Genomic DNA, 27,606 nt, shown 5'->3' with positions numbered 1-27,606 from the left:
TCATTTTCTTGTCTTTATGCTCTTCCTAATTCCTCGTGTGAAGATTTCTCCATTTTGGAATCTAGAGGAGGAAATTTTAATAAGGCATATTGAAGGGCACATAACAAGCACTATCGTACAACTAGTGCCAAATAGTTACTAATAGATAATATTCAAAGTAGGACAAGTGAACATTGAAACTATTATGGATAATATCCAAATAGAAAAAGTGATGGACGCAAGTAGGCAATTTAATATGAATAAACCTTTCAGTAAGGGTGATACCTGTGCGTGTTGGTAAGAGGAGGATTTGATGCCTCAATCAAACATACAGATCAGACGGGATTAGTTGAGCAATGACATGCATGTCTTGAGACACCAATATAAAATTAAACCAAAGAAATAGTCAATGATGCCTTGGTATCCTCTTGATGCCTGGTCTGGTCTTGGTCTTGGTCTTGGTCTTGTCTTGAGACACCAATATAAAATTAAACCAAAGAAATAATCGAGGAAAGGAAATCAGCCGCATGGTTCTGGAAAAGCTACAAGTAATGTGGCACGTTTAGATGAGAGCGAGCGATCGATCGAGAGGTTATCAGGAGTGCCTAATGGAGAGCTTCCTTTGCGGAGATGGTGGAGGAAGGGCCTCCCATCTTCCCAGGCTGCCTGCGATTCCACTGCCTTGTTTTGTTCTCGCTGCTGCTTCCCATCAACACACACTACGCCAGACATGGAACAACCCTCAATTTTGCTGCAACTCCCTTTCCGCTGCTGCTGCAGCTAATAACCATCATTATGCTGATATCGGTAATCAATTTCTTGCAGAGGCACAGAAGAATAACCCTCTGATTCTGCCATCGCTCCCAACAATACGGACCTTGGCCATGGCTCTACTGTTTGGAGGGTCCCTTGCCATCATCAAGACTATACTGTCAGCTCTACCTCCCGACTTTGTGCAACGCTGGCATGGTTTCTTGGAGGAGTGTGATTCGGGAGCATTGGCTGGCTATAAGAAGAAAAAGGAGAATGTGATTTATGATGTGAATGGTGAGGTTATTGTTACTTTTGGTGATTCCTCTGGTTATGATTATAAGAAAGCAAGTTTGGAGATTCCTAGTGTCTTGCGGGAAGCTGTGGTAGCATGTGAAGACCGTCGCTTCTTTCGCCATCGTGGTATTGATCCCCGAGGACTCGCTCGGGCACTCTTGTCTCTCTCCAGGAATGGTGGAGGGAGCACAATCACTCAGCAGGTCTTTATTATTGGAATCCATATTCTTAAATGCTCCCATTTTGGGTAGATTTCCTGTTGAACTATAGCTTGTTTTGTTGGATGGCTTCAGCTTGTGAAGAATGTGTTTTTAAAGAATGAGCGTACATTGACCCGCAAGATCTTGGAAATGTTATTGGCGTCTCTTATAGAGACTCGGATGAGCAAGCAGGATATATTACATGCCTACTTATGTAAGGTTTGTTTCAAAACTTTCCAATCTCATTTGACATATGTGTTCCTTGACTATTATGTATTTATTTCCCTTTTCTTTTTCACCCATTATGATAGTATGATGAAAATATGCGTTTTGGTAAGAACTTACAACAAAACTAAATGCTTGCAGATTTATTGGGGCCATGGTATTCATGGCATCGAGGCAGCAGCAAACTTCTATTTTGGAAAGCCTCCACTCTTGTTGACGATAGGAGAGTGTGCAATGCTGGCTGGGATGATTCCTGCCCCCGAGATTCTCTCACCTTTCCGAGACCCCAGCAGGTGAGTATATACGTATGAACCCTTAAAGCTTCCCCATGCTCAATGATGACAGCAGGGCCAACACCAACAGTTTTATTTCGTTTCAAAATCATCACAACCTTATGTTGTGCTGAATATATGATGTGAAATGTTTTTCTGTCCTAGGGGTAAACAATCGCAACGACGAGCGTTACAGAGGATGGTCGAGACTGGAATCTTAGATAAGAACCATGCACAAGTAATAATCAGTCAAGATTTGGAACTTCGAAGTGGACCTACAGAAATGAAATCAAGATCATGTAGAGCTCCCTTTTTTGTGGATGAGGTTGTTCATCGCAAAGTGCCATTATTGAAATGACGTATTGTTTGGGGTCACTATCTCTATTTAAGTTATGATTCCTTTAATGATGGGACCCTTTTCTTCCATCATGTCATGATGCTGTTCCTTCTTGCATGTCATGTAGGTGATTTCTGAAGTACAAGAAAGGTATGGACATGATAGGCTTTCTGAAGGGGGATTAAAGGTATTGGATAATCTACAGGTTGTCACAGTTATATAGCTATATATTAATAATCATATTTTCTTTTTACTCAAAACGCTAGTATATTATTAATGTAGAACCTCCTGATTATTACTTTCCTTTGCACTGTTTATCTTGCAGATTTATACTACATTGGATCTTCACATGCAATCCGTTGCTGAGATGATAATTGAGGAAGAGATGAATAAATATGATAATCAAAGAAAAACTTTTACCCAAACAGCTAGGGAAGAATGTCAAGAAAATGTTGAGGGATTGGAGAAAGCTCACGATAATAAAATGAAAGGAAACTCTCAAAGAGTTAATCATGAGTATGTGCATCTTTATACAATAGTTTAATTTGATGGAATACTAATTATAATCTGGGGTTCCTAATATTCCTGTTAAGGAAACAAATAGAAGAATTAAGCTAAACGAGTTTAAGTACAGCATTGGCTAAGTTGTTGATAGCTGCACCTCAGGTGGTGAAAGTGCAGTGGCTGGATAAATTCAAATGCTATAATCTATCATATTATACACCTGTTCCATAATAGTGTCGTCATGAGAAACCCTGAACATTTGAGATAGATTTGGCCAGTTTTTTATCCTCAAGTTTATGGAGTTTTGAAATATCCTTCTACTTTCTGTTCATTATTGTTTCCATGCGACTTGCATTTAGTCTACTTCATCATTTTGCTTGCTACAAGACAAATAATATTGGTAGCATGCATTCAGTCCTGCCTCATGGACAATAGACATAATTGTATGATATAATCATGTTCATTGCAAAATCGATTTAGCTGCATTCCCAATGTTCTTGCAAGAAAGAACTCATTGAATTTAGATAACCGAGAGATATTCCTGCCTGCTAGGCTCACAGATATTGAGAATTTGATTTAGCGGCTGCATTCCCATTCCCAATATTCTTTTCTAAGGCACATCTAATATGTGGTGAAACTCAAGACAAAGAAATCATACATCTCTTATCATTCTGCAGATATCTGTAGAGATTCAACTTCTGTGTTGGAGAAACGCTCCATTGTCATGAAAAGAGGCTTCCTCCAAAAATGATGCCTGAGGGGGATGTTGGTTCACACATTACACCAGTCACATCACTCATAACTAGAAAAATCTCTTCATCAAAATAAATCATCGTACCCCTTCATACACACTTGAGGCCATCCCAAGCTCAGGTATCTGCATTAGCCTTCACACATTGATGTGAAACTGGTAGTTGGAGTTTACAGGATCGATCCATCCTCTTCAAGGTAAAACTTGGTCAACCAATCAACAAGCTGAACTGCATTATGTGCATCATGCTCTTAGTGCTGAAATTTACTTGGGTCCATCCACAAGAACAACACTTGGGAGTTATGTGATCTACCTAAAGGGAGAAAAGTGCTTGCCACCAAGTGGATTTACAAAGTCAAGCATGATGTGGATGGTAGCCTTGATTATTTTAAAGCAAGACTTGTAGCAAAAGGTTGTTCTAAAAAGAAACCGGTTTAGGGTTTAGTGTTTACACTTCCCAAAAAGAGGGGATGACTATGAAGAAATCTTCGCTCCTTCTTCAAGGATGGCTACAATCAGAGCTACACTTTCTACAACCGCAAATAAAGGATCGAAGATTCACCAGTTGGAAATTAAAACTGCCTTCTTAAATGGAGATTTAGAAGAAGAGGTTTATGTAACTCAACCTCCCAGTTTTGTCATTTCAAGTGCAGAAACTAAAGTTTACAAGGTAAGATTTTTATGGCTTGAAGCAATCACCTTGAGTGTGGAATGCAAAGATCCATGCTCATCTTCTTCCAACTTGGTATTGTGAACTTGTATTAACAAGCTGGGAGAAGATTGCCATGACAAGAACACTGATAACCACGTGCTAATAAATCGACTATAAATCAATGATGTCCAACACTTTCTCCATTGGAGGGGGGCTTGGTTCATATAAGACTACCTTCTCATAACCTTTACATTGAATATAACGATTATTCTCTAAGGTACAACTAGATTGGTCACACACATAACAAAGGTAGGAGCAAGAAGGTGAACGTTAACATACACATGTTCAAGACTACCTTCACATAACCTTTACATTGAATATAACGATTATTCTCTAAGGTACAACTAGGGTGGTCACACACATAATAAAGGTAGGAGTAAGAAGGTGAACTTTAACGCACACATATTCACACACAATGTGAATGGTTGAGCTTGTCATCTTAGCAATCCATCATCGGTAACATTTACAGTCAAGATTAACTGCTCTAAGCAAGAGTCCATGTATTGTTAAACCAAACCTTCTGCCATGTTGGAGATTTTCAGTTTGGCCCATGTATTTTGTGCATGAACTTCTAATAGTATAATTTTTCCTCCCATATGAGAAAGAGATAGATTTCCTTGTATAGTTTCTAGTCCTTTCTGCTAGGTTCCAAGTATAACAGTATGCCTCTTCTTTTACGTGGATTATTGAAATTATTTCTCATGACCAGAAATATGTTGCTGTCTGGCTGATTACATATAAGTTCTCCGAATCATTTCAACCTATTATTATGTATCTGAAGATTTGAGTGATGAGACTCTTATTTTGTAATGTGCTTGGCACAGAGAATATGCTTTGCAGTTTCCAGATGATAAGACTGGACAAGAGTTCGAAGTAGCTGTGCGGGTGAGGTACTGTAATATTGCTGGTCATTAATTCTGGAATCAGTATTTTCTGTGTCAGGTTTAGTAATCAGTAACTTTCAACAATAATCAGGCTTGAAGCATCAATGATTGGGATAGATCCCTCAACTGGAGGTGTCCGAGTATTAGTTGGTGGCAGGGACTATAGTAAGAACAGTTCAAATTGGGCTACAAGGGTAAAACACTCTGCAAATATGTGTGTAAAGAAATTGGTCTGAACCGCAGAATCTGGAACTCATCTGTCTATTTTAAAATTTACCCAGGCTTATCGATCTCCAGGCACAACATTCTCTCCAGTTGTTTATCTCGCAGCATTAGCAGACGGAATGTATGCACGTTGTCATATGCCAAATTTTAGCAATAGGCAATACCAGCAAGTTTAGAGCTAAAAATGTTTGTTTTGGATCTGTGTAGAAATAGAAAGGATATGCTTGTGGATGTGCTAGAAAGACATGAAGGAAAGGTAATGAGTATACTATATTGGTATTATCCATCATTCTTCTAGACCTGGATCGTTTGTAATAAAATATTAGACTTGTGTGTACCTTTGTACTATTCCTATTAATCATTTTAATGAAAATCGCTTTAACAACATAGGACACACCAGAGAATCTGGTTTTGAAACCTATGATTGCACCACCAATAGTGAGACTTTGCGAGAAAGTTGGTACTGATAAAGTAAGTGGGACATGTTTATAATTATCTAATGTTGTCTTAATAACTGGTGAAGGGGGGTTTTGATTTGATGACCTAAATGTGCAAATAAATAATATATGATGTGCAGGTTCGTATGATGGGAAAGCTTTTGGGGATCACTGCACCACTTCCATCTGATTTCACATTAGGTTTAGGCCAATTCAAGGCAAGCTATCTTCATATGAAGCAACTTCTGTAAGATGCAATGAATTTGTTTTCCTGCAAGAAGCAGATTTGAACAAATCTAATAGATATGAAAACATTAGATCAATCAAGTCAGTCGATGCTTCCCAGGTCAGATCTGCATATATTTGTATATATCTGATGAAACATTTTGATGACAGAGTTCCTTTTGTGGTACATAAAAATGTCTGGAAATTGTGAAACAAGGATTATTTCTTGTATACCAAAACTGTGAAGTTCTAGGTGACAATATTTCTTTAGGATCTTCATGCAATCAATTTTTATTTCAGTACCATGATATATAGCTACAGCATGATAGTGAGCCCTTTGTTGGTTTCTATCTCAAACAGATCTCTTGAGAATTATAAGGATTCTCAAACTATCTGATTTGCTGAAAAACTTATTCCATTGTATAGGTAACTTTCTTAGGTTTAAGTTTTCCGAGAATAGTATCCGACGACTGGCAATTCGTTTATATTTAAGTTGATAGATTCTCGAGTGGCGGTTTTATACTCCTGTCAGTCTGATTTCCGGCTTTGCAGTATGAGTCCACATTAGAGTTGCAAAGAAAGTTATTGCTTAACATAGGCAATGATGTTCTTCATGTTCAAGCATTGTAGATGGTTAAAGGTCCTTTTTCACTTTCAAATTATACAGTGGCATTGCAAGTTGCTTCCATGGTTGCACATAGGAGTCATTAACCAATTTAGGCATTGTCTATGACTCATGCATATCAGTCTTCTACATGTTGGAGGGTGACAGCCCCAGAACTGATCTCTCCCTTCTGTAATCTCTCTGCACATTCTCTCTCAAGATTTACTTGAAACAAGAGTGAGATAGCATTGCCTTTTTAAACAAGGCTATGGCTCGCTATGCAAAGTAATGGAATATGATGGACCAATGGTCATTGGGACTTTCGTTGCTAGAACTCAAGAGAGAGAGAGGGAAAAGTTGTTAAAAGGACAACAATACAGCTATACAAGCTCGACAACAAAGAACAATCACAGCTTTCATTAGACCCATCACTCCTACTCATGCTACAAGTCAATCAAGGTTTACAGAATGGGCTCCCAACCAGGACATAAGAACGGGGTTACAATAGATCAGGCAATAGCAATTTGTGGTGCACATAGGCCCTGGCTCCATGAACCATGATCTCGCCACCCTTGTCATCATCAGACAAAGTCCATTATCTCCTGCCATCATGAGTGCTTCCCTTGCTGTGGAGACCTCCATTCTAAATTGACCTATTCTAGAGATATTTTGAAGTAAAAAATTACAATATATTTGGGGAATATTACATATACTGATAACAAAATTCTTTAGTTTTTATCTTATTTACTTTTTTTACTTAGTAACATTTATTTATTTTGATGATTTGTTCTCAAAGACGAGACAAACTTAAGATTTAATCTCTTGTTTTGTGTTATGGGCCATTTTGGCCTCTTAAAAGACGTTAATATATCTTTCTTGCTTTGTCCACTCCTCCGCTACATTAACTCATTATGCACCTAGGAATATTTTATCTCCTTTCATAAATGCAGGGGTTTCAAAATCCATGCTTTTTTTATATTTATTGTTAAGCAGCTACTACCCTCTTTGGCATCTTACAACTGTTCAGAACAATTTTATCACAGTACATATCATAGAGTGAAACCTACTCTTTGTGCATATTTGGAGTAATAAAAATCTAAGTTAGAATAAAAGAGAATTAGTGTACCTTACCTTTGCAATGTTGGCCTCCTATACTGCATATAGCTACATAATATCACTAGCAATGTGACCTAGCATGCATATAGTCTTGTGATGAAGTCGGCAGCCGGACCAAAGGGCAATAGTGTGAAACCTAAGTTGGCTAACTTTATGATTTATAAATCTTGTGGCCTCAGTCGTACATAGTTAGAAGGCTTGTACATGCTTGGTGAGTAATATTTTCTACCTTGATTACCACTGTGCTTTGTTCAACTGTCACCATGAGGTGTTACATTTTTGTTCTCTTTTGGATGGTTCATAGACCAGAGGAACCATGGTAGGCCATGGATTGGCGTGTCATTGGTCCAGTTAGCATTGAATTCTGATATTTGTGCATCCAATTGTAAACATGTGCCTTACAAAATCACTGTAAGTGAGGCATACGTAAGTTCACTTGAAAGCAATGAGTGGATAAGTGAGAGGGCTAAGCTATGTTGTTTGAAGAGTGGCATTTGTTAATGCAAAAATCTGCAGGGATCATAACTGATTTATGATCAGAAGAGAATAAAAAGGCAAGAAAATGTCATGGCTAAAATTGGTTTTGATGGAAACTCTATATATGGGTTTTAATTCTAAAACAGAAAAAAAAGAGTCATTGCTTGTTCTCTAGAATTTGGGCTTCATGTTTAGGGTTTGTTGCATTATCCTCTACTATTTATCAATAAAAGAAAATACCAAAATGGATTCATAGTCTTTACTGATTTTTTACATCTATGTGAAAACCTGCGGTAGAGATCGACTATATGTCACTGAAATTTAAAACCATCTCATCATTGGCTTGTTGTCACCTTGCATTTGCCGCAACCAGAATTTTATGATGCCAACAGGTGTTGTGCATCATCATTTGAATATAGAAAGATGTCCACGATTTAGGTTGAATCCAGGTGTAGTTTCAATGTGAATACCCATTAGCTGTTCTTATTGATCCAAAATCAAAGCACAGTCCATGACCTAGTGTGATGTAATATGATGAAATATTCAAATTTAAGACTGCCACTTGATCTAATGTCTTTATCAACCACACAAGAGCAGTGCATGATATGCTTATTATCAAATGTACTTGTGATGAGAGCCACAGCCTAGATTTGTAGACATCTACAACTGATTGTGGTGGAAAAGGGTAGAATAAGGCGCTATTTATTGTGTTCCATTATCTTTAAAGGGTAAAATTTGGCAAATAATTTATGGATCTCTGTTTTGCTTGCATATTGCTGAGACTTTTCAAGTGCTTCCTGAAACTTCATATGGATGAAAGATACCAACATTCTTGTTTCATGTTTTTTTATCTTCCATACTGGTAGGTCACTCTGATTGAATTAGCAACTGTGTACGCCACCATTGCTGCTAGAGGCAATTTTCACAAGCCATACCTAATCACCCAAATCGAAACCAAAGAGGGTGAAATCTTGGAAAAGGTAAGCAGCAGTTTTTTGTGTTGAACGTAAATCTGAATTCTCAATCATTTGTTCATTTCTATCTCTATGTTATTCAATGCAGCATCATGTCTCCCATAATGATCGAGTTGTTAGTGAACATGCAATTATAGAGCTACATAAATTGCTGCAGGTAACTCTTACATGTAAAAGACTTCGATACAATTTCATATTTTTCTCAGGATTCGTCTTCATGTGGCAGGCGGTTCTCCAGAGAGGAAGTGGGAAAAGTGCACAGACTCGAATGTGTGCTGCTGGGATGTCAGGAACCTCAAGTGGACATCATGATGCGTGGTTTGCAGGCTTCACCCCATATCTTAGTTGTTTGGTAAGAAGTTCATAGAAGAAATAGATTATTTCTGAGGTTTAGAATAGTGTTAAGTGAATCTAGAATGATGTCATGGATAATTTATTCTTGTACCAGGTGTGGCAGGGATATGATGACAATAGCTGTGTCAGCAACCACCATCCAGGTTGTGATTTTTGGGGAAGTTTATTATCATGTTGTCGTTTTTAATATTTTTAAAACCTGTGAATTGTTCTTGATAGGCACTGGAGCTTCTCATGCTGCACTGATTTGGAAACATTTCATGGAGTCAGTATATGAGGTGCCCAATTCTTTCTGTTTACTACAACTAAAATTTATTTTGCATTATCATGTAAACGTAATATTGAGTTTCATAATGCAATCGAGGTTTCAACTCAATTCTCTCATTATGCAGGACCTACCAAACAAATGGAGAACTCAACTTGCCCATAAGAAAGGCTGTAAAACTTCAAGGCAGTCTCTTAAGAAAGTTAGAAATCGGTGGAAGCTCCCAAAACAGGTATGAATTAATATGTGAAACTCAGGTCTCAAACTCATTCAATCGCTCATGCTTCTATAAATGTATGAATCCTGGGTCTTTAAGTATGCAATCATGCAGGTTGGAATCAGAAAGATTAGGCAAGGCATTGAGGGGTGAATCAGGGAGATTGTTGTGGATTGCAATAAAATTCAAATAAAATTCTAGCGCAAAGAACAAAATATAATCATAAGCCATCTAAACATTAAATGAGTCTACTGGAAAAGAGAAGTTTACGTGTGACAAGGTAATGCCTATTCACTACATTTAATGTGTTTATATATCACGGGTAAATTTCCTTCACACCTTTATTTATGTTAGCATTGTTCACTTTCTATTTGATTTTCTAAAAGGATTGAAAGCGTCACCAGGAAATTCAAGATACCTAAGCAGAAGTGAATGATCAACAAGGATCAACAATCAATTGGGCGCGTAATCAATACACTTTTCTTTATGTTCGCATTGTTCACTTTCTATTCGGTTTTCTAAAAGGATTGAAAGCGTCACCAGGAAATTCAAGATACCTAAGCAGAAGTGAATGATCAACAAGGATCAACAATCAATTGGGCGTGTAATCAATACACCTTGTACAGGATAAAAGAACTAAACGCACTTCACACAGAATGTTGTTTGATGGCATATACAGTAATTAAATGTTTGATTATGTCAGATTTTTTGAACCATTCGTATCTTACTTATGTATGGACATCATAATTAATAACGTAGTCTTGGGGAAATGGCACGTGAATCTGATTAAAGTAATTGATTCCCCCATATATGAATAGCCTATGACATTTCAATTCCTACAGTATTAGGAAGTACAACCATCCGACAATACATCATTTTGTATAAACATTATCAGTAAAATAAACACTTACTAAATTCTTGGTTATGCTAGTTTAAATACGCAAGCAATAAGTGTTCAAACATTATCAATAAAATAAATTAGGCCTTGGATTCTGTATAAACCATATGCTAATATAAATACGCAACCAATCAATGGATTGTTTAAACTTTATAGCACACCTATGTATGACCATTTTAACTAATTATTTTGTAGTCATCAGGAAATGTATCCATATGCCAAAGTAATTGAATCCCCCCCCATATACCAAATGCATATGACATTTCAACTCCTTTAGTATTAGGAAATGCATCCATCTGATAAGATCATATAATTTCTTATTGATCCATGAATCGTTTAAAAGCTTATTGCATGTCTCAAAGAGTCCAACTGCTGGGATCATTGTATTTTTTCAAGATGCGAGAGTACGTTCTTTAATGCATGTACATGTATTCAAAGAGTCCCAAATAAAAGGTTTTCTTTTGTTAATTTCTTTTTTTCTACATATGAGTACACAGATGAAAAATGACTACTTGTCAGAAGAAAAATCAAAACTTGCAGCATGCATACAACAAATCTGAGAAAGTTACAGAGAGTAAAACAAGCCTTCTGTATCTTCATACATAGGATGTTTGAATGTTGCTAAGATGGTTCTTGAGGCACACTAACTTCTATTGTGAATTGTTTTCACACAGTATATACATGAAGTCAACCTCAAAAGTTGCAAAGACTGGATGCCTTTTGTGCATCTAATTGCCAACACTATTGGTATAGTCTTGGAAACTTATGATAAGCCTCGTCCGATACCGATCGAAGATAGGTATATGGGAGTTGCATCACAAAACTTTTGATTTCTAAGTCTACAGTTTTGCCCTCAAATATCTTGTTGCCCAATTTACTTGACTCAAGGCAGGAATCTTATTCTCAAAAAATCTTGTATAGGGGTTTGCCAAATCATGTTTTCGTTGTTTTGGATTTAGCCATTTGGCAAAAAATTGCCCAAAATTGAATAAATATATGGACAAGCCATGTACCCAATACAACTATAGTTCCGTATCAGGATAGATATGATGGTTGGACTGAGGTAGGGCATAAGAAGACATCTTCACATGTATCTCATGACAAGCCTCATCATGTGTCAAATAATAATTTAAAGGAATTTTCCCCCTTACAAAATAGGTATTCTATCCTCCATGTAGAAGAGGATCGTTCACATGAAGTGAATACTTCGGATCATCCATTGTCCCACCTTTCCCAATAGAGATTTAATTCACGTTTTTCCTCACAAAAGACAGACTTGCTTTCCACTCAATTGCCTAAGTCTTTCCCTTTCCTGTTGTTGGTAGCAGGCCAGCCACCCTTGAAAATTGTTGAGAATCATCAATTGATAACATTTGTTAATTTGGTTTCTTCTGAAAAATTAAAAGGAAAAGTTGTTTCTGCTCAAGATACTACAGATGTAGAAATGCACTCCAAGTGTTATGGGAATCGAATCAAACCAACAAATCGATGTTTCTGTTAATTCAATTCCTTTTGAAAAGCTCATAGGAAAACCTGTTTCTGGTCAATCAAATATTATGGGTTTTGAAATGGCTCAAGGAGTAGATAAACTTCCTTGTGCTGGATTTCAATTCATAGTTTCACAGGATACTCTAACACTTCAAACCCCTCAAAAGCAAGTTAAGGATCATAGGGTGCATAAGTATGCAGGGAACTATCTGCTTTTAAAAAGACAAGCAAGATCTCTGGAGGGTGCCCAAAAAGGCCGTCAGGATGCTCTTGTTGAGAAAAGGACACCAATAAAATCTGTGTAAGATGGACACCTTACATCTTCTTTCCTGGAATGTGCAAGGCCTAGGTGGTCAAGCTTTATCGTAGATCTAAAGACTTTTACGCTTGGATATAGGTATTGCTAATGTAGGTACTATTGATATTCTTTTTTACAAGAGCATCACCTATGCATGGATAGGATTCGGAAGTATAGATCTATTTTACCAAGACGGTGGACTCATTTCTGGATTCTTGGCCCCACTGGCCACTAGGCTAGATTATGCATTGCTATTAAACAACATTTGCAGTCTATCATCGTGTCAACTGCTATTATTATGAATAAACGGGCACAATTCCTTATTGTAAAAATGGGATCCCAGAAGATTGGTTTGATGAATCTCTATGCCCCTAATTCTACGTCAGAAAGGGCAAGGTTATGACTATCTTTGTGTGATTATGCGAGTTTAGCAGATTGTTGGTTGGTGGGAGGTGACTTTAATATGATTGAGGATGTAACTGATAGAATGGGAGGTATAACTACTACAATTTTAGGATGGGAAGCTAAGTGTTGGGACTACTTTTGTTTTGCTTATGGTTTGCTTGATTTATGGAAGGTGCATTCATTTTCATGTATACAAGGATCCCTTCAGTTTTCTAGATGAGATGGGAGTTTGGTTGCAACAAATTTGTCTCAACTAAATAGATTTTATGCTAGTAGTGTTTTTTGGGAGACGGGTGGATCCATAGGAATTATTCTGCTATCAACTGTCTCTTACCACGAACCTATGAATTTGCATGTTACATTTACTAAGAGGTGATATTCTAGGCAATTGTGTATCCCTCATGCATTGTTCTCTAATTATAGTCATCGACTACCAATCACTCAGATATGGTCAAATTACAATTTCTCGGATGATTGTTTGATTAGCAATATGGTTCATGCCATACTTGATACAAAGATTCTATTCACAAAAATAGTTTCAGCGTCTGTTTATCACTACACTTCAGAAATTGCCAACTTGTGTCGTGCTCTTGCAGCATTACAACAATTGTTGGAAAGGTATCCAACTTCATCTATATTATCTTGTGATTTGCAGCAAGTAAAAAGCACTTTAAGGAAAAAATAGGAGGCATGCTCAATGTTCTTTTACTGTCGTACTGTTGCTCATTGTCGCAAAGGCAGGATCAGATCAATATAGGGAATTCTTCAATTAGTTTAAACAAAAAACTAGATCACTTTCTATTACTTCTTTGAAGCGGCTTGATGGATCCTATACATCAGATGTCTCTGAGATGCGAAGTATAATCTCGGATTATTATCATAAGTTATTGTCTGTTGAATCTTTTATGACAAACAATTTTTACAAGATATAAGTTGTTCTTGTAATTGTTCAACAGAAAGTTACAAATGTAATGGCCCCTCAGTTATTACAACCATTTACATCTCAAGAGGTTTTTGCTGCGCCTAAATCCTTAGGTAAGGATGTTTGTCCGAGAAAAGAAGGAATACGAATTGGCTTCTATTTGCATTATTAGAATTTTCTTGGTCCTCTCCTTACTAGAGTAGTTAATTTAATATTCTCAAGTGGTAATATGCCTGAGGAATGGACAAAAGGAATCATATATATGACTCTTAAGTCAGATGTTAAGTGTGATTAAGTCTCCAAGTGGCCGCCAATAGCATTGCTTAATGTCGTGTATAAGATTGCGGCAAAAACTATTGTTATTAGATTACGAGTTGTATTGCCATCTATTATTCATGACACACAATCTGGTTTTTTGCAAGATAGAAGTATTTTTTATAATATCTTTTTGTTCTGGGAAATGGTTATTGTAAAGAACCGGTGATGATTCTGTGCAGCGGAAGAAGTGTGTGTGTGTGTGTGTGTGTGTGTGGAGAGAGAGAGAGAGAGAGAGAACTCAAGAGTTACAGAAAAATGGTAAAAAAACACCGGATCATTTAGAACAAGTAATATGTCGTGTTCCTTTATTGATAAATACATGAGATGTCAAGAATTACTATTTTTGAACAAACTTTCAAGAATGTATCACACATGCGCACATGACTTTTAAAAACATCACTAAAAAATACAGTTAATATTATCAAGATTTCAAATTTAACCTATATTTTCTCAATTTATACACAAATTTATCTGACTCTTAGGTTCGATTACGGGAATGCATCCCCACCATAATTTTAATATGCTTCATTGTACATAATGTTGATTTCAAATCCAACTTAACAAATTTAGAAATGCAATTTTGTTCCTCTATTTGTCTCTAAATCCTAGAAATATTGTTATATTGAATTAGTAAATGACACTTTTGGATATAACTAGAAACATATTGTGAAATGCTCTCAAGAATAGCCCCCTTTTTCATTATGTCTCAAGTTACATTTTATAGACTCTCTCTTAGCGTGGAGGGTGTTCTCCCGCTCCAATTAGCTCTACTAATTATGGGGCTTGGTGGGGGCCTAGTTTGGGTGTGGTGCATGAGGCTTGGTAGGGGCCTAATTTGGGTGTGGTCTATGTGTGGTGCATGGGGCTTGGTAGGGGCCTAATCTAGGTGTGGTCCATGTGACCACCACAATTCCCCCTTGTAAAAAAAAAAGTTACTGTGCAGTCGAAGCGCGACGAGGCGTGGGCGACGGCTCCAGACGGGGGGATGACACGGGCGTGGGCGTAGGCATGAGTGTGGGCGGGGGCGGTGGTAGTTGATGGAAGGGCTTCATGCGAGACTGGTGAGCAAAGGTAGAGCGGTTGTTGGAGGCGCGGCGGAGCAGGTATGTAGTGTCGCGTATCTGCTTTTGAACTTCGAAGGGACCGATCCATCGGTGCATGAGCGATTCGCTGAGATCGCGACGACGGATGGGGAAGTAGACGAGGACTTTGTCACCGACGTGGTATTGATGGTCGACACGGCCTATATCGTGTTGTCGTTTTTGGCGTAGTTGTGCCTGGTGCAGGTTGCTCGTGATGGCTTTGCGGAGGAGGGGCTGGAGTTGTTGTAGGTGGGACCACCAAGACACTGCGTCAGCGTGGAGTCGTGTGGTTGGTTGCGGGACTGCCACTTCTGGGGGTAAGCGCGGGTCCCTTCCGTAAAGGGCTCGAAATGGGCTAATGCGGGTAGAGGCTTGCACAGTTGTGTTGTAGGCATGCGTAACGAAGGGCAAGATTCGGTCCCAGGTTGAGTGCAGCGGATCGATGTAGGCTGAGATTTGTTGTTTTAAGGTTCGATTGAGGCGCTCCGTCAACCCATTCGTTTGCGGATGGTAGGGTGACGTGAATAACTGTTGGATTCCTAGTTGTGTTGAAACGAGGCGTAGGAGCTCACCGTTGAACTGGGGTCCTCAATCGGACAAGATTTGGAGTGGGCAACCGTGGGGGAAGATGATTTTCTCCAATAGTTTGGAGGCGATGGTCATAGCCTTTGCATCTGGGATAGCAGCCGTCTCAGCCCAACGCGTCAAGTACTCGGTGATGACGAGGATGAATTTGTTCCCTCCTTGTGAGTCGGGAAAGGGGCCCATAATGTCCCATCCGACGATTTCAAATGGAGCTTGAACTTGTATCGGATGTAAGAGGCCTTGAGCCACTTGAGGTGATTTGATGGCCTGACATAAGTTGCATGCTTTGATGTAGGAGGCGACCTCGTGGCGTAGCCCAGGCCAATAGAATTTGCGACGAATTTTGTCGAGCACCTTATGAAAACCCAAGTGGCCGGACAACGGGTGATCGTGGAAGAAACGAAGGTAAGACTGGCGTAGTTGCTTAGGCACGTAGACTCGGGGTTCTTTGCCTACTTGACAAAAAAGTAGGACATTATCCTGGATCATGAATTGCTTGGTGAGGGATGATGTCGGTTCAGCTCGTAGGCGGTGGCAGATATCTTGGATTTGTTTGTCGTGTTGTTGCATGTTGGCCATTTGGGATGAGGATATGGGGACATCGATTGTGTTGGAGGTGATCTGGTTCACCTGAAAGGATATGCGGGATAATCCATCGGCGACGATGTTTTGTGGACCATGGCGATAGCGCAGAGTGAATGTGTAATCCTGTGGCGCCAAAACCCAACGAAGTAAGCGGCCGGGTGGATGAGCCTTCTTTATGAGGGAGAGCAATGGCTGATGATCTGTTTCGACTGATGTATTTGATCCGTGAAGGTATGGGTGGAAACGATGGAATGCCCAGACAATGGCGAGGAACTCTTTTTCAGTTGTCGAGTAATTTTGTTCGGCTTTGGTAAGTGACCGACTGATGTAGGCAATCGGGCGGAGTTGGTCGTTGTCGTCGGATTGGAGCAGGACCGCACGAAGGCCGACATTGGAGGCATCCGTCTGCAGATGGAAAGGCTTCGTGAAATCAGGGTGGGCCAGGAGGTCAGAGGCTTGGAGTGTTCTCTTGAGCTGCAGGAAGCTGGATTCGTAGGCTTCGGTCCACAGGAAGGGTGCGTCTTTTTGTAGGAGCGCGCGTAGTGGGGCTGACAGGTCGGCTAGCCGTGGGATGAAACGAAGAGAGAACGTGAGGAGGCCGAGGAAGCGTTGAAGCTGCTTGACTGTGGTGGGGCGTGGGAATTTTTGGACTGCTTCTGTCTTCTCCGGGTCCATTTGTATTCCTTCGGAGGAGATGACGTACCCAAGGAAGCGGAGGCACGTACTACCCCATCGGCACTTCTTCCATTGCAGCTGCAATCGATAGCGTTGAACACAAGTTAGGACCTCCCGAAGGACTTGAAGGTGTTCTGCCCAAGTGCTTGTATGTACCAGAATATCGTCTAGATAGACGATGACGACACGGCGGGTGATGAGATCATCGAAGATGGCATTAGCCATTCGCTGGAATGTGCTCCCCGCATCAGATAGGCCAAAGGGCATCCGTGTGAACTGAAAAATGCCTTTCCTAGTGCGGAATGCAGTTTTGTGGGCATCGTGAGGATTCATCGGGATCTGCCAATATCCCGAGGCTAGATCGAGGGAGGTGAAGTACTTTGATTTGCCAAGCTGGTCGAGGAGGTCATCGATACGAGGGAGAGGGTATCGGTCATGGGTGGTGACATGGTTCAGTTGTCGGAAGTCGACACAAAAGCGGTAAGAACCATCCCCTTTCTTTACCATGTGTGGCTCCGAGATCCACTCGCTCTTGGAAGGTGTGATAATCCCTTGTTGGAGCATAGTTTTGACGGCGTTGTCGATGCGCTCGTGGTCGAGAGGCGAGCGACGTCGGGGAGCTGCGTTGATGGGGCGGGCATTGCCTGTAGGAATCGTGTGGTGAATCGGAAAACGGACCGAGGGAGGTTTTACAGGTGGTGTAGACAACGAGGGAAAGGTGGCGAGGAGCCGTCTGATGTCGTTGATGCGCTCTGCCGGTGATATCAGGTACTGTGTGTTGCTGATGTGGGTGGTATCCCGCGGAGTAGTGAAGAGCGCGATCGGAATGTGATTTGGGAGGATGAGCTGTTGTGCGGAGAAATCGAGACAGGCTCGACTATGGAGGAACCAATCACATCCCAAGGTGATTGGGAACAACTGGCGCGGGAGGACGTAGAAACGATGGTGGATCTGGGCGGAACTAATGGTGAGCATGCACCTGACTTGCGTATGTGAGTGGTACACCCGTTGTTGGTCGCCGAAGAGGATTTTAATGGGCGGTGCGTGGCTCGTGGGAAGTTGTAATTGGGTGACTAAATCTGCGCTGATGGAAGAGATGCTGCTGCCGGAGTCGAGGAGAACTTCTTGGGTCGTGTGCTGGGGGCGGGCAATTGTGGTACAAACGGGCGAAGTTGATGAAGTGGAGGCGTGGACGTGCGGGGGCGGCTCGATCGTGGGAGAAACGGGAGAAGTTGAGGACGTGGAGACGTGGACGTGCGGGGGCGGCTCTCCCTGCGGCACCCCGCGCATTAGTTTTCCGGGAGCTCAGAGAGGGAGGTAGCGTCAGCTAATTGGACGTTCTGCTTCTGTTGGTGATTCTGCCACTTTCGGCAGTGACGCCGAATGTGGCCATAGTTGTTGTAGGAGAAACATTTGGGGCGTCCCTGGCTGTCTCGTTCGGGCAATGCACGCTTGGCACGTAATTGCGCATTCTGGATGTCGATGTCCATGGGAGTGACGGCTGGTATAGTGTTTGTATGATCATGACTAAGATTACCTGGTGTGTGCATGTCGTGCGCGTCTGCAGCTTCGATGCGTTGGGCAGTGAGGATGGCTTCGTGTAGTGTCGTCGGGCCTTGATCGCGTACACGGCGGCGGAGGTCATGTCGTATACGCGGCCAGAAAAAAAACAACTTCATGTCCTCCGACATGTTGGCGTCAGCCCGGCGTAGGATCTGCACAAAACGAACCGCGAACTGGGTGATGGGTTCGCGTGGTTGTTGGGTAATTGACTCAAGTTGTTGTAGGGCCGTCTGGCGGGAGTCTTGATGAGCAAAATTCCGAATCATGGCTGCCCGTAACAGATCCCAATCGTTGTGTGTCTCTTCGGGTTGTTGTACAAGCCATGTTGCCGCGATATTCTCGAGGAGTGTCTTCATCTCCATTGCCTTCCGAGTGTGTGGCCACTGGTGGTAACTGGCCACCATTTCGAAATGATCCAGCCAAGAAAGGACGTCTTCCGATGGTAGGCCGGAGAACGGTTTTGGGCGAACTCGAGAGTCCGGGAGATTTTGTTGTGGCTCGGATCGTGCTGAAAGAAAGGACAACATGGCTTGGTTAGTATGGTTAACTTGTAAAATGATGTTGGACAAAGCTTGAACCAGTTGGTTGATTGGCGATGTGGGCTGGTGTCCTTGATTGTGTTGTAGGAATTCCGGATTCATCGAGTTTGCGTTGCCGTCGTTGTTGTCGTGTTGCATCGTGGCGGGCGTTGTTGGGGTCGTGAGTTGGGGTGGCTTGGCCCGTCTTCTCCACCAAGATGTGAAATGCTCAAGATGTGAAATGCTCTCAAGAATAGCCCCCTTTTTCATTATGTCTCAAGTTACATTTTATAGACTCTCTCTTAGCGTGGAGGGTGTTCTCCCGCTCCAATTAGCTCTACTAATTATGGGGCTTGGTGGGGGCCTAGTTTGGGTGTGGTGCATGAGGCTTGGTAGGGGCCTAATTTGGGTGTGGTCTATGTGTGGTGCATGGGGCTTGGTAGGGGCCTAATCTAGGTGTGGTCCATGTGACCACCACAATATTCACAAATGAATATCGCATGATATACCGCACATGCCCAAAAACTACTACGAACATTATATCCCAATCATACATGAACAACGTGAATGTATTATCATGTGAGCAACAACATTGACTTAATATTATTGTGTTTACTAGAAACTCAATAACCAAGATTAAAGACAACATAGATCATACAATAAAGCTAAATTCAATTATATTAATCAAGAAATTATTAGAACCAACATTTGTCATGTAACTATGGATAGTTCATCATCTTCTATCAATGAAAATTATACTTAACCACATACTTTACGAGTCAACCTTTGCAAACATATAATAGACACTTAAAGTTCAAGACTCCAATGGAATAGTGTAAAGAAATGGTACTCAAACAAAAAAAACCTATATTACAAAACAAGTTTATGGTTACAAGTTTTTAGTTACAAATGCAAAGTATTATACAATCACTTCTTCATTAGGAGGTCTGGAACAAGCTGCTCTCCAAGATCAGCTGACAATTGTGTTGCATCTACATGTTCTGTCTCCTCAGTTGAATCTTGTATTTGATCAGACCCCAGCGCATCTTCAAGGTCGACAAGGTCCCCTCCTTCGTCTATAGGTTCCATCGGCTCTCTGGAGGTCAGCTGAAACATCTCAATTTCATTGATATGCTTTGCCCCAACCTCTTGGTCCTGGTCGGGACAATCCCAGCTGCCTTGGATCCTCATCTTAATAAAATTGACTTGCTCGGGGTCCTTCTCTAATGCGACGCAGTTCCTGAACAATTTAATAGCGCACGCAGTCGTTGTTCCTAAACAAACATGCAAAAGTAAGAAAACAAAGACAGGAAATTCTATTTTATTTTAAGAAAAATTGATTGGACTTATGAGATTACCTGTACTAGAAAATAAGTCGATCACCCAATCATTAGGATTCGAGAACAACTCGACCAATCAATTAATCAATCGTTGGGGCTTTTGATATGGGTTTACAAGACTCTTGTCGCTAGACACATGGCACAATTTCTTCGTTACAAATGGGCACATGATATAGTTGACGACGTTCCGCTAATTCACATGTGCCCGAGCCTTCTTCTTAGAAATAACATCGTAATATCCCACGCACAAATCCTCCACAACGATCGCCATTCGATCACCCGGGGTACGAGTTATGTTTGTTTTAACCCTATTTCGTAATTGAATTTAAACAAGTTAATATATATATGTAGTAAGCCCCATAGAATCCATGTATTAAATATATAGTAACATAAATCTTACCAATGCATGTGTTCGGTATCATGGCATCTCGACTTCAATGCAGTAGTGACTGATAAAGCCTGACCCATACTATGAAATATAACAATTCACCATAATGGAGCCAAGGTCAGCTCTGCAAAGTCCTGTACCATCTTCTCTATTTGCGGATATTTGTATTGTACATCGTCGTATGTAGAGCCTGATATCCGGAATCCATATGGTATATCTACAACGAGCAATGTATAATGCCTCTTGGGTAATATGTCAAGCATATTACCCACATCACCATTATAAACACTATAGTACAATTGTTGGAAACGATCAGCCTTGTGCAAAAACTTTTCATAGTATCTGAGTCCTCAAGCACCTTGAGCTCCTTTCCTTTTGTCATTCGTTTCTCATATTTTGCTCGTTCCAAATGGGTGATGAAAGCGCTTGGTATGCCTTCATTGGTGTCACCCATTTTCTTTGAGCGAGGTAGTTTCTGTAATTACGTTTTGTAAGAAGATACCTATTATCCTAAAATCAATTAATATTTGTAAAACATACATACCCACTCTATAAACACAATGAAGAATTCTTCAAGAGCCTTGGATGATGATATTTTGGGGCACGATTTCTCCACCTCTTCCCACGTAAGCAGGGACAATTTTTTCATCATCAGCCCTTGTATCTTCATATAAACCTTATCACTAAAAATTAAAAGAAAGTAAGGTTTGAATTAAGAGCAAATCAACAAATCAATACAATGAAAATAAATCATCACATAGATTACTCACTTTTGAAACTCTATGACCATTTCATCAAGACTAAACTCCTTGGCGGCCAGTCCTTATAATACAGATATTAATAATCTGTCATCTTTGATTCCTTGCAATGACCTCCAAGGAAGCAGCTTCATATCCTCAAGTAATTCTTCAATTACTAAGTCACTTTTACGTGACTTAGACTTCATCTCCACTTGGGGGTCGAGCTTAGCCTTCTTTCATCTTTGACCATTTATTTCTTTTCGCTCCCTCATACTAAAAATTCGATCTTGGAGGTCCCACACCTCCCCTGTTCTGAATGCAAGTTGAAACCACGAGTCATATTTCCTCAGGCCTTCAGACTTGGTGCTTTCATCAACTGCTATCCCCACTTCAAGCAGACATTGTCGTCGCAATCCAGGATGCAGCCTAGGACCATATTTTTGCAACACATCAAGGTACTCATGATGGAAGAACCTGATGGACTCGATACATAACATCTTCAATCTGTAATCATTATCATTGTTATGATCCCAAGCTAGCAACTTGGCTTCTTCATGTGTAAGGCCAGCGTACACTTTACATTCTACATATTTGAAGAATGGGGTAAGAGGATACTACTTCACAAGTGGACGTCGAGCTTCAGCAGAGTGGGATCCTCCAGTCACGTAGTATGTGTAGTCATCAGCCAAACTGTACTTAAAGTCAGCAACAGTTGAGCACTGATCAGGGTCTACCATTACTAAGAATGGCACTAAAGTGGCATGTGGATTTATCTTCATTTTGCTTTTTAAGTTTTGCACATGCACTGAATGTGGCTCTCTTATTTCTAGAGCCCGTCTTCCTATTTCAGGATCAATGGGTGGCCTCTTAATAGAGGAGATCGGCAAGTGAAATAGTTGTCCTTTATGGACAAGCTTCGTCCTTACAATGTTTCCTCTGATCCGATTTTTCTCTGAGGTGAGAATTCCCGATGCAATGTGCCCCCCTGGAGGAATAACTTCGAGCTCGGTATCTTCCTCCTCATCTTCCATGAACTCAAGTACCTCGGGCTCGTCCTCCTCAGGTTGTTGCCTTTTCTTGTACTTCTTATGTTCTAGTTTTGATTTCTTGGCAGACTTCGGTGGTGTGGTTGCTTGTGCAACCATCAGCTCTCCCTTAATATAAGGGCGCAAAGCAACACTCAAATTATTTTTGGTTGAACACCTTTTTTCAAAACTTTCAGGTGGCAGGAGTCAGTTACGAAATTTTGTTCATCTATCCTGACTCTGCGCATCCCCACCGAGCTATCAACATCGAACAAGAGGTTCGATGAGTCGTTGTCTTTGTATTCAATGTTCTTTACATGGCCGTAGATGAAGGTCTTCCCCACCTGCAACTTGCCCTCACCTTCCGATTTTGCAAAAATAAGGAGCAAATTTCCTTCTTCCTCGCTATAGATTAATGTCCACTCGACATGAGGGTAGCTCTTCAGGTGAGGTTCCCCACTACTCTTTTCGCCTAAAGTGTTCATCGTGTATGCGACTGAAGACTTCATAGTCCCATCACCTCCCAACTCAATAAACATTTTTCGTGACTTAGGCTTGGGCATGGTGTCGGAAGGATTTTTTGTTGGGGAGGAATCTTCAATTTGAAGAATGGGACCTTCTGACATCATGATTCACTAAAAACAACAGGTAATAACACAATGATATATCAATAATCTTAAAAATAAACAACGGTAAAGTTCCGCAAAAGTAGGCGAAAATCACCCGTTTTTAAATGTAATGTTACATAAAAAACATTGAGAAAAAAGCAAAAAAAACAGCAAGAAACTGACCAATTCTACTATATTGATCATGAAATGTGACCCTTTCAACGAGAACTCGATGCACTGCATCGAGTTCTCGTTGTAAGTGGAGAGTCGAGTTCTCATTGAAATTATGAGAACTCGATAGAAAGCATCGAATTCTGGATGCAGAAATTAACAAACACAAAAAGGAATGTTTTAGGAATCTTTGAAGAATCTAAAAATATAGTTCAGAAAAAATACCTAGCAATCGTCTTTCCCTTGTTCATGTTGTTTAGGGTTTAGGGTTTAGGGCACAAAAAGGAATGTTTTAGGAATCTTTGAAGAATCTAAAAATATAGTTCAGAAAAAATACCTAGCAATCGTCTTTCCCTTGTTCATGTTGTTGACGTTGGGGTCGACTTGATCGGGGAGGCGAAAACTAGAAGTCTTGGTTGCTCTGTGCTCCTGTGCTCTTCTGTTGGTTGAACACGATAATGACAATGAGAAGATGACTTTCCCTCTCTCTTTTTTCTTCTTTTTTCTTCTTTTTTTAAAATTTAAAAAAATATATAATGTTTTTGGACATGGTGCTTATTATAGAACTAAACTTGAGACTATTTTGGATTTAGTTGATCTTAGTTAGCCTTACTCAAAATGTCCTCAAACTCGAGTAAAAATTCTCTGTTTTCTATTGAGCCTTTTAAATTATCTGATAACTCATTATTCTCAATCGAGGAATATACATGTTCATAATAAACGGTGCCATATAAAGTCAAACGACGATCGAGAGCAAAGTTCGACGTCACTTTAATCGATAGAGCCTTTTAACTTCGGTAAAATAAGAAAGATTCAAGTGGATACAAATCATGACGAGTCTAGTTTATCGAATGTTGACGACGATTGTGGCAACAAGCCTCTAAATTCTCGAAGAGTTCCTTGACAAGTGTGTTAAATGATATAATTTTCTGTGTTCGTATCGCCAAATTGCGATTGATATATGCAAGGTATTTTGTGGGAGCCTTTGTCTATCAAAATTTGGAAATGAAAACTTGCGGGGGTTGTGACAAAAGTATTTGTCTCTTGAAAAAGAATACGTGCGGAAGCTTAACAGACACAACCAGGTAACAACAGTCAAAATACAAGAGACAAGGAAGCTTTAATGGAAAGCTTAATCAACACAGCGAACACGGGAGAGACAGAGAGAACAAAACACAGAAAAACTCTATTCCAAAACAGTACTCTAAGACTTTGTACATAGGATGTGCTCAGAGAGCACTTTTGTACAGGTCCATACGGATTGACAGAAGTACTAACACTTACTTCAATGCTCATCAATGAGCCCCTACACTAACTCCCAAAATATATTCCTCCGCGGAATATCTATCCAACGGCCTCCCGGGTTACGCATCGCTACGGCCTCTCGTTGCACACCCGGTTTATGCACCCAATGTTGAGCTTGTATCTCAACACTCCCCCTCAAGCTCAACTTGATGTTCCGCCTACTCTTCCAGATCTTCCTTCTGGCTTCTCCTGTCTTCACGCCTCACTCGCGCTCCTCGACCCGTTCGATTCCGCGCACCTCGACCCTTTCGGTTGGCTTGTCTTCTCGTGCGGCCTTTCTCAACTCCCTTGTTGACGCCTCTTCCGCTACCCTTTCCTCCACTTGGTCTTCAATTGATTTGGCGTCTCTGAATCAAACATTCGAACCAAATCTCCTATCTTCGATTCGTTTCCGCTCTTGCCCGAATTGGCTGTCTCCAATTCGTCTTCTCTCTTCAAGCCCTTAACCACATCAGACCATGTCTTGTTCTTGGCCTTCTCACCTTTCTTGGCTTCATCTCCCCCCTTGTTCGGCTGACTCCGGCTCTTCCCTTCGGCCGACCTGAAATCGAATTCTTCATCCGACTCGGCTTCGCGGTCATTTTCGTTCCTTTCCTGCTCCCTTTCCTAGGCTTTTCTCCCCCTCAAGTTCGGCATGTCGAAGTGCCACAAACCAAGTGCACTTGAGAATTGCCGCAACTTGTCGAGACCAAGGGGCTTGGTGAAGATGTCGGCAATCTGACGATCTCTCGGAACATACGCGCTAGTTTGACTTCACAGGAGAGGACACGCTCGCGGACAAAATGGTAGTGCACCTCAATGTGCTTGGTCCGGGCGTGGGAGACAGGGTTCTTCGCAACTTAGATGTTGCTGAGGTTGTTGCAGTAGATCGTCGTCGGAGCAGACACCTCCACCTACAAATCCTTGAGTAGCCTCTTGAGCCAAATGGTTTCACATGTCGCGATAGCCACTCCTCGATACTCAGCCTCTGTGCTCGACATTGCAACTATTGGCTTCTTGTTGTTGCTCCAAGCGATCACGACGCTCCCAAGCGAGAAAGCGAACCCAGAAGTGGATCTACGATCGTTAGTGTTTCCAGCCCAGTTGGAATCCGAGTAGCCAACGAGTTGTTCAGGAATACCGGTTCGATATAGTAGCACCCAATCCTTAGTGTCGCGAACATAGCGCAATTTGCTTTGCGCACACTAAAGGTGTTCGGCTGTGGGCTGCGACATAAATTGACTGACCAAGCCGACCGGGTAACTTAGATCCGGCCGAGTGATCATCAAATCAATTAGGCTTCTGACAATCTGTCGGAACCATGTCGGGTCGCATGCCTTTCCCGAATCTCGACGTTTCTGTCCAGAGGAGTTGAGATGGACTTATAGTTTGTCATCCCGAACTTGAAGTGCATACTTAGCACGTAATGTCATTGGCTGATCAGTATGCCTTCGGGGGTGTGGATCACTTCGATCCTTAGGAAGTATTGAATGTCTCCTAGGTCCTTCATGCCGAATGATGACACGAGCTGGGACTTTACGCGGTCGATTTCATCTAGGTCGGCGCCGGTGATGACTAAATCATCAACATAAAGTAAAATACTAACCGGTCCACCTTGTTGGACGAACAATGAAGAGTCCGATTTGGATGTCGCAAACCCTACATGACGCAAGCACTACGTGATCTTCACGTTCCACGCACACAGGACTTGTTTTAGTCCATAGAGGGACTTCTTCAGTTGGCATACCGTCGAGGTGTTCTTTCCGGAATGAAATGCGGGGGGTTGTACCGTGTACACTATTCCTCAAGTTTTTCTTGTAGGAACGCATTCTTTACATCCATCTGATGTAAATGCTACCCCTTTACCGCGGCTACTGCAAGCAAGACATAGACGGTTGTCATCTTTGGGACCGGCGCAAAGGTCTCATCGTAGTCGATGCCATGTTGTTGTGTGATCCCTTCGCCACTAACCGGGCCTTGTAGCGGTTGACAAAGCCGTCGGTGTTGTACTTGACCTTGTACACCCACCTATATCTAATCGGCTTTACACCCTTCGGGGCATCAACCAGGTCCCAAGTTTCATTTTCCGCTAATACATGCATCTCTTCCTCCATTGCGAGACGCCAACTTGCGTCCTTCACCACTTCTACGTAGCTCTCCGGCTCATGCACTTCCACCACTCGTGTCATGCATGCATAATGATGTGCCATGTACTCGTTGTATCCGAACCGCACCACAGGGTTCTTTTGGCGGGTAGATCGGCATAATTGTTCATTAGCCGGTTTTGAGGCCCTCTTGGCCGACGCGAACTTCGTTTCCGAAGGTTCATCTTCGTTCTTCTCGGAGTCGGATTCTCTTCGATCCGACTCGTCTTTATCAATGCCGTACTCCGGGCCACATCTTCTTCTTTCCCTTCTCTTTGTGCGTAAACCATCTCCTTGGCTTCCTGCGCGGGGAATGCACGACCGAGTCTCCACTACTCACCGGCTCTGCGTCTGACTGGTCATGCTGACTCAGTCGCTCATTCGGCCCACTTAGCCTGAATGAAATCAGACTCTCTTCAAGAGCTCCGATGTCTCCTTCGTCCCGAGGCTTTTCAGCCTCGCTCACCTCTTCATCAGGAATCGGAATGGAGTAGTCAGGGGTTGGAGGCGAAGGCAAGTACCACGACACGGACTCGTCAAACACAACATCACGACTTATGCGAGCTTGTTTGGTTCAGGGATTATAACACTTATAACCCTTCTGTTCATCCAAGTAGCCAACCAAGATACACTTCTCGGCTTTGGCATCCAGCTTCCTCTGTTTCTCCTTCGGCACAAGCACATACGCGATGCTACCGAAAACCCTCAAGTGTGCCAAGTTCGGCTTCTTCTTGAAGTACAACTCATGTGGCGACACTCCTCCA

The 27,606-nt window shown here is 41.4% G+C and overlaps 2 protein-coding genes across 7 annotated transcripts; one reads left to right on the top strand and one right to left on the bottom strand.

Moving 5' to 3' along the window:
• Window positions 1-470: 470 nt before the first annotated feature.
• LOC147851235 (uncharacterized) lies at window positions 471-10,521 on the top strand. Of its 6 annotated transcripts, XR_015531600.1 has the most exons (20): window positions 472-1,229; window positions 1,320-1,445; window positions 1,593-1,744; window positions 1,889-2,048; window positions 2,188-2,247; window positions 2,386-2,576; window positions 4,852-4,917; window positions 5,003-5,105; window positions 5,193-5,257; window positions 5,344-5,392; window positions 5,527-5,607; window positions 5,714-5,796; window positions 8,867-8,975; window positions 9,058-9,126; window positions 9,196-9,321; window positions 9,418-9,466; window positions 9,543-9,601; window positions 9,716-9,820; window positions 9,905-10,127; window positions 10,210-10,521. XR_015531600.1 is itself a non-coding variant. In XM_087335614.1 (19 exons), exons 1-19 carry the CDS (start codon window positions 546-548, stop codon window positions 9,956-9,958), a joined length of 2,379 nt encoding a protein of 792 aa, XP_087191740.1. In that variant the 5' UTR covers window positions 471-545; the 3' UTR covers window positions 9,959-10,521. The 6 variants fall into 6 exon arrangements, 5 of the variants coding, with proteins under 5 accessions (XP_087191740.1, XP_087191739.1, XP_087191742.1 ...); XM_087335614.1 differs by having other exon boundaries at window positions 471-1,229; window positions 9,208-9,321; window positions 9,905-10,521; XM_087335613.1 differs by having other exon boundaries at window positions 9,905-10,521.
• A 7,829-nt stretch (window positions 10,522-18,350) lies between these two features.
• LOC147851234 (uncharacterized) lies at window positions 18,351-19,265 on the bottom strand. The gene has a single exon (XM_087335980.1). The coding sequence runs from the start codon at window positions 19,263-19,265 to the stop codon at window positions 18,351-18,353; it is 915 nt and encodes a 304-aa protein (XP_087192106.1).
• Window positions 19,266-27,606: the final 8,341 nt, after the last annotated feature.

This window comes from Azolla caroliniana, unplaced genomic scaffold (assembly GCF_043228905.1).
Source record: "Azolla caroliniana isolate FFs.n. ecotype wild unplaced genomic scaffold, voAzoCaro1.0.p SCAF_20, whole genome shotgun sequence".
Lineage (NCBI taxonomy): Eukaryota > Viridiplantae > Streptophyta > Polypodiopsida > Salviniales > Salviniaceae > Azolla > Azolla caroliniana.
This window is presented reverse-complemented; position numbering and strand designations above follow the sequence as displayed.